At 41.0% G+C, this 11871-nt stretch overlaps 2 protein-coding genes and 1 non-coding gene across 4 annotated transcripts in view; 2 read left to right on the forward strand and 1 right to left on the reverse strand.

Moving 5' to 3' along the window:
- LOC133545477 (oocyte zinc finger protein XlCOF6.1-like) overlaps window positions 1-11871 on the forward strand; it is a 97621-nt gene that overhangs the window by 61909 nt on the left and 23841 nt on the right. The window lies entirely within an intron of this gene.
- Window positions 872-6156, forward strand: LOC133545112 (gastrula zinc finger protein XlCGF57.1-like). Of its 2 annotated transcripts, XM_061890458.1 has the most exons (3): window positions 872-1328; window positions 4316-4427; window positions 4730-6156. In XM_061890458.1, the coding sequence occupies exons 1-3, from the start codon at window positions 1230-1232 to the stop codon at window positions 5824-5826; spliced, it is 1308 nt and encodes a 435-aa protein (XP_061746442.1). In that variant the 5' UTR covers window positions 872-1229; the 3' UTR covers window positions 5827-6156. The 2 variants fall into 2 exon arrangements, with proteins under 2 accessions (XP_061746442.1, XP_061746444.1); XM_061890460.1 differs by lacking the exon at window positions 4316-4427.
- On the reverse strand, window positions 9885-9957 carry trnaf-gaa (transfer RNA phenylalanine (anticodon GAA)). Its single transcript has one exon. It is a non-coding gene; the product is annotated as a tRNA-Phe (tRNA).

Genomic DNA, 11871 nt, shown 5'->3' on the forward strand with positions numbered 1-11871 from the left:
TCCAGTCCACATGGATGAGTGATGATGCGTGCAAGGAGGCCGAGGTGTCCAATACCTGCTCATTCAGCCAAGACACTGTGAAGCTTGTCTGTCCCGGTGCTCAGTGCCAGCTCCGCAACCCTGTCTCTTCATCCGCATCTCCTACAGTCTCTCCAAATGGACTCTGGTGTGGCAGAGACCCAGCAGCTGGTCTCTGGTAAGCAGATCCAGAAGTTCACAAAAAGCACCGCATAAGTCACGAAAGTGCCACCCCTTGTCACACAGTCCCAAAGGGTCCCCAACCAAAAGGCAAAAAAACCCCACATGAAAACCAGAGGGAAACAGCAGGAACAGAAAAGGATGAAACAAGAGCACAGAGCTCCTGCCACCAGCAGCCACTGCAACAGTGTCAACTTAATGAGATACTTGTATGTTTTAGTAATGTATGTATAAAAAATAATGTCTTATCTCGGAGTAAAAGGGAACAAGAATAGGAAAATGAACAAGGTGTGTCGCCACGATTTCAACCACTTTTATGCTTCTGTCGTTGTAATGAATGAGACGCACGGGGGCGCTACTAACTCCCATCAATTTATTTTTCAAATGTTGATATTTTTTAAACAAAGCACTTACTGTAACTCAATAAAAAATAATTTGACATTTTCGAAATTCTGAAATAAATACATTATTATAAAATAGTAAAACATCGATTTATTTTCCATGGACACATCTTTCAGGTTTGTGTACAGATCTGTGCGGTTTCATAATGAACACCGTATTTTTAATAACGTTTGTTTTGTATGTAATGGTTTATGATGACATTGTTATTGAAATACAGATGACACAAAAGAACCATGGTAAGTAAGTATGGCAAAACAAGTTGGCGGAAGTGACGTCAGGTACGCGCATGCGTGGACTGATCGGGTGATAAAGCAAGATGGCGTCTGACGGAGAAGTCCTAAACGCGGGCATTATATTTCTGTATTCTTACATATATGTTGTTTAATAGAGTACACACGGTTAATAATTGTTTGTAGCCGGATACATTAGTCTGAGCGCATTTTGACACTTCTCCTGTTTGCTAGCTTCACTTAAGATAGCTTGCAGCTTGTTTAGCTAGCTAATTAGCTTAGCTTGTTAGCTGCTAAACAAGAGACGCGGAAGTTATTTAAATATCGCTAAGTAGGGAATTAATGTGAGTGTAAAGTGTTGTGATTGTGTGAAAATGTGCGAAAGAACGATGGCAAAGTATGAGGAGGAACTTTGGCCAACAAAAGAGAAGGAGCGACAACATCAACTACTGGATGTTTATTATAAGAAACATCATCAAGTTGTGTTACACAGAACAGGTTTGTTTACTTCTTACTCTCACATCTTTACTAACTTTATACTTGATTATTAACACTATTCTGAAATATATTGCGTATAAGAAGTTTGGTTGTCTTGTGAGAATGATGTACATATATACGTCTGGTACTTGCAACCGCGTGGTTGTCGTTGTTCTGTCGAATTTAACTACCCGTAAAAATTAGCTACCTAACACAGTCCATTTGTAGAATAAACTTAAATCGATGCTTGTGCATATTCAGTAAAAAAAACATACCATAAATAAATATAAGAAGCAATAAAAATATACTTTAAAATGCTTCTACGCATTATTTAAAAGGCACAAATAACATCCATCCATTTTTTTTTACCGCTTGTCCCTTTTGGGGTCGCAGGGGGTGCTGGAGCCTATCTCTGCTATAATCGGGCGGTAGGTGGAGTAGACCGTGGACAAGTCGCCACCTCATCACAGGGCCAACACAGATAGACAGACAACATTCACACTCACATTCACGCACTAGGGCCCATTTAGTGTTGCCAATCAACCTATCCCCAGGTGCATGCCTTTGGAGGTGGGAGGAAGCCAGAGTACCCGGAGGGAACCCACGCAGTCACGGGGCGGACATGCAAACTTTACACAGAAAAATCCCGAGCCCAGGACCGAACCTTGGACCTTCGCATTGTGAGGCATAAATAGCAGTGTTTCCATATATATACTTGGTACCCAACAGTACTACACCTACGATTGGTTATCTGTATAATAAAATCATTCTCGGGCCCCTGCAGTCTACATATAAACTTAAACGTCAGTTTTCTCAGGGTGGCGTGGAAGGTGTTTATCCCTAAATCACAAAAACGCTTGCTGGCACTACTACCCCTGGCCTTTCTGAGCATGATTCTGAGACAGTTATTACATGCAACCTAGAGTTTGTCCAAGCTCTCTTTCTTGAACCTCACCCAGAGGGGTGCTGTGTACATAGGGGTGCAGTAAGCTCTAAACAAGTACACCTTCGCTTCATCAGAGCAGTAATGGCATTTTCTCACCAGCATATTGTCTTGGACATACAGCATTCTTCTCTGTCTAAGCATGTCTGCATCATCCTCCATCTTGTCATAAGTATTTCACATTGTTGCACACAGACAGGGTTTGACCAGACAAACAGAAACCTGGGAAATGAAGATGGTTATCCTCCTTGGTCCTACATATCATTACCATACTCTTTGTGGCATTATACTTGATGTCAAACTTGACTCCGTAGTCTGAGCATATTTTAAGAAGCTGGCGGAACCCTGCAATACTGGGAGATATAATGGCCACATCATCAGCGTACATAAAGTGGTTGATAAAGTTGTTCCCCAAGATGCATCCTTTTCTGCATTCTCCCACTCCCTTGACAGGTCATCCATAGACAGGCTAAATAGGCCTGGTGATAGAAGCCTGCCGTACCCCATTGCCAACTCTAAAGGGAGAGGATAAACTACTACCCCCATTTTACCTGCTTTGGCTGCCTGTCGTACCAATATGCCAGAATATACCCAGAACACCCCTACGCTTCAGATTGGTGAAAGGTTTGAGATGGTTGACTCTGTCAAATGCCTTAGATGCATCAATAAACCCTACCAACATTGTAGGACCCTGCACTCTGTATATTTCTACTGCTTCTTTTAAAGCATAAATACACAAGTCAGTGCTGTACTTGTTCTTAAACCCAAATTGGTTGTCTACGGTGCAAATGAGATCCCCAATTCCGTATAATATCACACTTTCCACCACTTTAGATAGCATGCTGGTTCTAGGTCGATAATTGTCCATAATTATCCATAGTCCCTACCTTACCAACCTTGTCTTTAATGACAGCTACTAAAATAACTGTCAGCATAGCTGGTGGCAGGATGCCATGCATTACCAACCTACCAATATATACCTACCGCATATACATAAAACCCTAATGGAGGCGTTTGGATGCTTTTTAAGTTCTTTGTAGGCAGAATAATGCGAATCCAATAGCCTCTATTGTAAGCAGACTTTTGATCACATTTATTTACTATTTAGAATGCATAAAAAAAGAAAAAAACGTGTTCTTGATAGGCAAAATAAATAAAGTGTGGTTCCCTTTTATGTGAAGTCAAGTATTTTTATTTAGCGCTTTTCTTTAGTGACTCAGAGCGCATTACATAGTGAAACCCATTATCTAAGTCATATTTAAACCAGTGTGGGTGGCACTGGAAGCAGGTGGGTATAGTACCTTACTCAAGGACACATTCTTGCCGTCTTCAATACATTGCTATACCCGTTTGTTTCCTTCTTGGTCTGTGGATTTTAAACTGGACTAAGAGGTCTCACTCTGTGCATCGCTCTCAGCACCTGAGCATGTTTATTCCACAGTAGACTTACATGAGCAAAGTGAGCCTCTTGTCAGTTATTCACAATCTTTGTTTCGGCTACTTGCAATTCTCCTCCACACATTTTCCTGTGTGCTATAGGGTTAGTGACACTCACTTTAATATTCGAGATGGTAATAGTCATTTTAGTACAACGCTGTAATACAGGCCCCCATATAACTGCCGGTGGATATGCCTGTTATATGACTCTTTAATTTTGGACCTTTTAGAATCAGCATGTTTTTGTCCATTTGTGTCAAGGAGGTGAAATTAGGTCTGACAACCTTTTGACAAGTTGGCTTCATGACCATTAGGACTTTTCAAAGTGTTAAAATATCATCCGCCTTAAAAATAATATTTTACTTTGAAAGTAAACTAGATCATTTATTTTGTGTTTATGCATTACTTCCTGTCCCACATGAGCCTATTTTAGCTCAATTAAACCGCCTTGTTGTGTCAACCACTAACTATAGAAGCCAGTTGGTGGAAACTGACACATTGACTTGAAAACAAAAACGGACTGAGTCTGTCGCCGTGGCTCCGCCGTTCCACATCCAGTGGAAATCCCGGGTTGCACATGCGAACGTTGTTCGGTGAGATCAATGACGAAACCTTACTTTGGTTTCAGGGCTCAAAGCTAAAAGAATTGCACTTTCCAAACCACAGCACTCGCAGTGAGAGAACTCGACCACAAGATGGCGGCATAGCAGAGTCAACAATACAGAATGCAGATTTACACTGTAAACAAACTAATCTTTTCTCGAAGTTTATAAATTAGTAACTGACATTAAAATCACAGGGGGAGCTTGAGCCTATCCCAGCTGCACTCAGGCAACATGGAATTTATCGCAATATAGATTTTAGGCCATATTGCCCACCCCTCGTAAAAAGTGGTCTTATTGTCCTGTGAATAATGTTGTAAAGAGCAATGTGTTAGTTTTCAGGCCAATTCATATAATAACTTCTTTTTTTTATGTTCATGTGAACTTACTGACTGAATCTGGACATTTCTCAAGCATGTTTGTCATTTTGTGTCCTGCAGATGTCTGTGAAGAACAATGTCTGCCTGAAAAACAGGAGTGTAGCTTCAGGATGGTGAAAGAGGATCCTTCAAAAAGGACGACTAGGTGCCACGGACCCCTTGGCATCTCCTTTTCCTCTTTGACACAGACCCTTTCCTGTAAAAAGGAAGAGGAAGAGGAAGACTCACTGACCCCCCACATTAAAGAGGAAGCGATGGAACACAACATCAGTCAGGAGGGAGCTCATATAGAAGGACTGGTGGAGTTCCCAGTGACTGGTGTCCCTGTGAAGAGTGAAGATGATGAGGTCAAAGGTGAAAGTGAGGAGAGGGGAGGGGGGGAGCCTCCAAGCAGCAGCTCAACACAACACATGACAACAGAAGCTGATGGAGACCACTGTGGAGGATCACAAGCAGACAAGCTCTTAGCTCCACTATCAGATAGTGAGGACACAACGTCACACTCTCCTGACACTGATGATGAAGACTCTAAAGATGATAAGACATGTCACACTGACAACACTCACTTCACATGTTCTCACTGTGACAAAACCTTTAAATACCATTGTCATCTGAAAGTACACACGAGAATACACACTGGAGAAAAACCTTTTCTCTGTTCAATCTGTGGCAAAAGTTTTGTACAAAGTCCCCATTTGAAAGTACACATGAGAACACATACTGGTGAAAAACCTTTTTCTTGCTCAGTATGTGGTAAAGATTTTGTTCTAAGTATACACTTGAAAGTACATATGAGAGCACACACGGGTGAAAAACCTTTTGTCTGTTCAATCTGTGGTAAAGGTTTTACACAAAGTAACACTTTAAAAGAACACATATCAACACACACTGGTGAAAAACCTTTTGTCTGTTCAACCTGTGGTAAAGGTTTTACACGAAGTCAATATTTGAAAGTACACATGAGAACACACACTGGTGAAAAACCTTTTTCCTGTTCAATCTGTGGTAAAGGTTTTAAAGAAAGTCGACATTTGAAAAGACACAAAAGAACACACACTGGTGAAAAATCACATTCCTGTTCAATCTGCAACAGAAGCTTTGGTGACCGATCAAACCTTGTAGCACACATGAGAAGACACATAGGAGAGAAAGTGTAGAGTTGCAGTGTGTGTGGTGAAAGATTCTCTTCTAAGTACCAATGTAAGAAACACAAGTGTGCTGGTGAGAACAGCAGCAGCAAATGAAACTGCAGGATTTGAAATAAACTGTCCAGACTTTAATGTTGACCTTCTAACAACATCAGCACATATAACATGTGTGACATTTTTGTTTGTGTAAGCACCATTAATTTTTAATATCCCTCTACATTTATATATTAGATATTTTGTATTAGTGTTTTTTTCAGTCAAGCACATGCATTAATGTGCAACATTGTGTACTTGTATAAAAAATGGACTGAACAATTTGAGTAAAAGGGTGAGAGTAAACAGTTCGAAACTTATTTTACATGCAATAAACATTTTGTGTGTATGTAAGCTCACACACACACACACACACACATATATATATATATATATATATATTCGTCATGCAATTTTAGACTTATTCATATGAAATATTGAAGTATTACATATTTTATTTCTAATTGTTAATAATCCCATAGATTAGCACCTTTATATGATATACATATTTACTGGTTCACATCTGAAACATCTTCTGGACCACTTCAGTATTTCCAAGAACGGGGTCAAATATTCAGGCAAAATTTTGCCAGAAGCATCTTGCTTCATTTGTATTTATTTTTACGTGTTGTGAAGAAACCCTGAATTGCTCTGTCATAAGAACATCAGACTTTTATTCTGACTTCCAGGATTCAAGTCCATAACTTTTATGGACAGAATTTTGTGGCGCAGTCAAGGCGTTGAAGGGACCCCGTTTGGTGACTGCAGGATTAGGTTTCTGCAATTTGCAGATGATGTGGTCCTGATGGCTTCATCTGGCCAGGATCTTCAGCTCTCACTGGATCGGTTCGTAGCCAAATGTGAAGCGACTGGGATGAGAATCAGCACCTCCAAGTCAGAGTCCATGGTTCTCGCCCGGAAAAGGGTGGAATGCCATCTCCGGGTTGGGGGGGAGACCCTGCCCCAAGTGGAGGAGTTCAAGTACCTCGGAGTCTTGTTCACGAGTGAGGGAAGAGTGGATCGTGAGATCGACAAGCGGATCGTAATGCGGACACTGTATTGTTCCGTTGTGGTGAAGAAGGAGCTGAGCCGAACAGCCAAACTCTCAATTTACTGGTCGATCTACGTTCCCATCCTCACCTATGGTCATGAGCTTTGGTTTGTGACTGAAAGGACAAGATCACGGGTACAAGCGGCTCAAATGAGTTTCCTCCGCCGGGTGGCGGGGCTCTCCCTTAGAGATAGGGTGAGAAGCTCCGTCATCCGGGAGGAACTCAAAGTAAAGCCACTGCTCCTCCACATGGAGAGGAGCCAGATGAGGTGGTTCGGGCATCTGCTCAGGATTTAGGGCACGTCCAACCGGTAGGAGGCCACGGGGAAAACCCAGGACACGTTGGGAAGACTATGTCTCCCGGCTGGCCGGGGAACGCCTTGGGTTCCCCCGGGAAGAGCTGGACGAAGTGACTGGGGAGAGGGAAGTCTAGGCTTCCCTGCTTAGGCTGCTGCCCCCACGACCTGACCTCGGATAAGCGGAAGAAGATGGATGGATTAAGTAATGAAGTTAAAAATTGTACTGATATGATCCAGTTTAAGAGGTTGGTCAAATTAATAGTGCTTACAAAGTACAAAGAAGAAGAATCATGAGAAAAACTTCAACCTTATTGAAAAGAAGATATTCTTCATCTCAGTATGCTAATAATGACTGAATTAATTAATTACATATTACAAAACTGTTGTATTACTCATTCACAAATGTCATTTTACTATTTTACTGTAAAAAAGGTCAGTAAATGAATGTATATATTTGTAAACGCTCTGAAGTGGGAAAGGGGTAGAATTAAATAAGCTTTGCTTCTTCCTACTCCTTTTTTTGGACATGATGTAATGTGAAATGATATACAATTGTCTGATGTATTATGTTGTAAGTATGTTCAGGTTTGAAATAAACTAAAGAAATAAATAAAAGAAAGTTAGTATTGATTGATTGACTGAGCTTATAATGCATCTTTACCAAGAGATAAAGTAAAAGCACAAAGCACACATCAGTCATATTAAATGATGCATCAAGGCCAATACTGTAATAACATAAAATAGATATTTTTAATTTTGCCAGAGCACCTGGTTGGTTTCACATCTTGTTCAACCACTTACCAGAGGGAACAACAAAACTCTTTTTTCAAAAATCATCATTGAACAAATACAAAGCCCCAACAATATTTACTCTAACAAGAGGAAGGCGTGCTCAGGCGAAATTTGTATTGTTTCACCTTTTTCCTCACCCACTTTATTCTAATTGAATGCCCCGAGTATAACAACAGATATAACTTCAAGTTATCTATTTACAATAATAATAAGACAAAAAAATGCATGTTCCTGTTAGTAGATATTTATTTTAAATGCAAAAAACACTCCAGAAGAAATGGCGCTGACTTTTGCTTCAGTTAGAGTAAAGAAATACATTGAGCTAGCCAGGAGTTGAACCTAGAATCTTCGGAGTCGTAGTCAGACGCGATATCCATTGCGCCTTTAGCCCTATGTAGTTCACTGTAGTACAGCTTGTGTATCGGCATGGCGAAGTGGGTAGAGCGGCCTTGCCAGAAACCTGAGGGTTGCAGGTTCGCTTCCCACCTATGGACATCAAAGTTGCTGCCGTTGTGTCCTTGGGCAGGACGCTTCACCCTTTTCCCCCAGTGCCGCTCACACCGGTGAATGAATGATGAATGAATGATTGGTGGTGGTCGGAGGGGCCATAGGCGCAAACTGGCAGCCACGCTTCCGTCAGTCTACTCCAGGGCAGCTGTGGCTACAGATGTAGCTTACCACCACCAGGTGTGAATGAATGATGGGTTCCCACTTCTCTGTGAGCGCTTTGAGTATATAACAATAGAAAAGCGCGATATAAATCTAATCCATTATTAGTAGTAAACATCTTACGCAAAAGGAACACAAAGTTTACATTAGGCTTACTACCAAAACAGGGCTTTACTGACTGCTTATGTTGGACTTCAAAATTTAGTGACCTTCTATTTGTTGCAGCCTGGGCCTTCACCAGCTCTACCTGTTGCAGCTAACCTCCACTAAAAATTGAAGCAAAATGCTTCTGGCAAAATTCTGGGGACCATCCAAGTTAAATCCAGCTCAGAGTTGGCAACTTCAGGAGAGAAGATTCTTTTTTGGTAAAAACCTTCTTTGTTGATGACGATGTAAAACTGGGTTAACTGTTAAAAATGAGATTTGGGTTCAAGCAATTGGCGAGCTTGAGCTTTGACAGTTCCCAGCTTGTCACTGAACATGCTGACTAATTCACTTTCACCTGAGATTGACAATATGGTTGTTCTCTCAGATGTTGGGCATATCAGCATAGAAAAGGGCCAGGGTAGCTCAGTCGGCAAAGTAATCAGACTTTTAATCTGAGGGTCCAGGGTTAAAGTCCCTGTCCAGATACCTGATGCTAACCTCCATACGTTTCTCAAAAGACATTCCTTCACCCCACTGCAGCAGTCCTTATAACCTAATTTAAATATGTTTTAACAGCGATTGTGTTTTCCCTATTTCATTTAAAAAAATTAAATCCAAAAATAATCCCATACATCCACTTTAGCTCTGGTGGGAGAGCGTTAATGCGGTCATCTGAAGGTTTAACCGCAATACCTAAAACATACATTGTTAGACAGTGTATCTGTATGAACACGTTGTGGTTAATATTTTGCTGTAGGTGTGTTGGATGCACCCTCACTTCACACTGAGCCCAGCTTTATTACTCTCAGTTTCATGATATACAGTCGAAGAAATACCCCCAAAGCAACACATTTGTTTTTGAAGCAGCTCGGTGTAAGGGTCAGTTAAAGACCAAACATTGGCTTAAGGAACGATACAGCGTTAAACCACGTAACAGTTGTCTAAATTAAAAATGGAGGAAAGGTGTGTAACAACTGATGTTAGGATTCTACCAGCAAGGCTGGCAGGTTAGGGAGACAATTTCAGTATTCTACAAGCCACAGAAAGATTATTAGTATTAGAAGCACACAGAGCTGTGCTGAAACCCGGGGTCAAACCAGGGATTTTCAGAACTTCAGTCTGACGCTCTCCCAACTGAGCTATTTCAGCTTTACAAACGCTTCTTGGTTTTTCTTATTAAAATGTAACCAAGGTCTGCCCTATTGGTGACTTTTGAGGGGTGGAAGGAGGCCTTTCCAAGGGGGTCTCAAAGCCTCGTATTGGTCAGCAGAACAGGTACTTGAATCCCGGAAGCTCAAAAAGAATGTCTTACGCTCCATGACTGAGCATTTCAGGGTCTTCTAAAAAATGTACCAAAATGCTTCTGAAGAATGTTTTACTACCGAGAATGTTATGATTATTGCAAACATTTGGCAGATTTTTCAGAAATTTCAAAAGTTCTTTGGAGGCTAATAATTAAGTCTTCAAGTGTAGATGAACCGTGCTTAAAAAAAAAAAGGCAGTTTAAACAGTTAAGTGCCATGACCCAGATTTGAACCGTGGTTGCTGCAGCCACAACACAGAGTACTAACCACTGTAAGATCACAGCTGTACCTACCCTCTCTGATTGATAATGTGTTTGCTCCCCTGATGTCTAATGTTGAACGATCTATTAAAGCGACATTCTGTTTGAACGACATCATGGAACTGAATCTCATTCAGTGTGCTAATACCTAATGTTATGGGAACATTTCTGTGTCATCCAACAAATAAAGTCAATGGACGTCCTCCTTCATCCAGGTCATTGTATTCTCAGGTCATGAAATGGATCACAAATGGATTGTTCAGTTTGTCCTAGATGAAGTTTCGCTCCTCATACATGCAGGCTTCATGCTGGCATGGCTTGTCAGCCATGAGAGTGCCCTACACTTTTTCTAGACCTCTCCCTTCACTTCAAAGATTCATAGAGCTGTTGTGGTGGTGTTAAAGCGGACATTAGCATACCTGATAGAGGCCAAGGTCCAAGCGGTAATGGTTTTGAACAGACGTCCTCAGGAAGTCAGACAGTATTTTGATAATTTTTTTAACAACATCATATAAAACCATAATGGGTGATCCTTGGAGCTGGATTTGAACCAGAACCCTAAGGATCTCAGCATGAGCAACGACAGTCCTCCACTCTACCAACTGAGCTATCAAGGGGTCCACTGTATCCAATTTTTTAGCACTTAATTTTATCAAAATTGAAATAACTTGTATGGATTTGGACACATTTGTAACTATTTGCAATAACAGAAGCATCTGCTTCTTCACTACATTTGATGGATTAAAACAGGGCAGTACATGTTTTCCCCTTAAATTAAACATCTATCTTAAAACTAAGTTCCAAACTGATTTCCTTATTTTTTGACACGATGATAACATTTCTTATCAAGATTTAGGAGGGACTCGAGACGAGGTCTGTTTTGATCAAGTGTTCAAGTGATACTAACTCTGATTCCTGGATCACTATTATGATTTAATGATAATTGACTGATCTGATGTGTTTCAAATCGAATGAAATGCTCATGTGTGTTTTTTAAAGCTCAAACTTACATAGGGGGCTGACAACGTAGACGTTGTCAGTTTTCACCAAATCTTTTATAAAGTCATCTTGAAAATCGATTTTTAATTGAAAATATGCCAAAATGAGGCTATGTTGTTGAAGAATATTTTACTACCAAGAATGTTATGAATATTGCATACAGATTTCGGATAACGGGACAAGTTAGCTCGGCTCTTCCGTTTTAAGGGGCGAAGCCACCCAAAGTTGTTTTGATCTAATGCCGCTAGAGAGAAGGCTGGGTTGTCTAAAAATGTCCGGCACATTTTCTGAAGGTGGTCACTCAACTCATGCTTTTTTCCACCTTACTGCCCCTCCTTGGCATGGATATTTGGAAGTATGTTAAGACAAACAATCCATCCATCCATTTCCTACCACTTATTCCCTTTTGGGGTCGCGGGGGGCACTGGCGCCTATCTCAGCTACAATCGGGCGGAAGGCGGGGTACACCCTGGACAAGTCGCCACCTCATCGCAGGCCCA

This window comes from Nerophis ophidion, linkage group LG28 (genome assembly GCF_033978795.1).
Source record: "Nerophis ophidion isolate RoL-2023_Sa linkage group LG28, RoL_Noph_v1.0, whole genome shotgun sequence".
Classification (NCBI taxonomy): domain Eukaryota; kingdom Metazoa; phylum Chordata; class Actinopteri; order Syngnathiformes; family Syngnathidae; genus Nerophis; species Nerophis ophidion.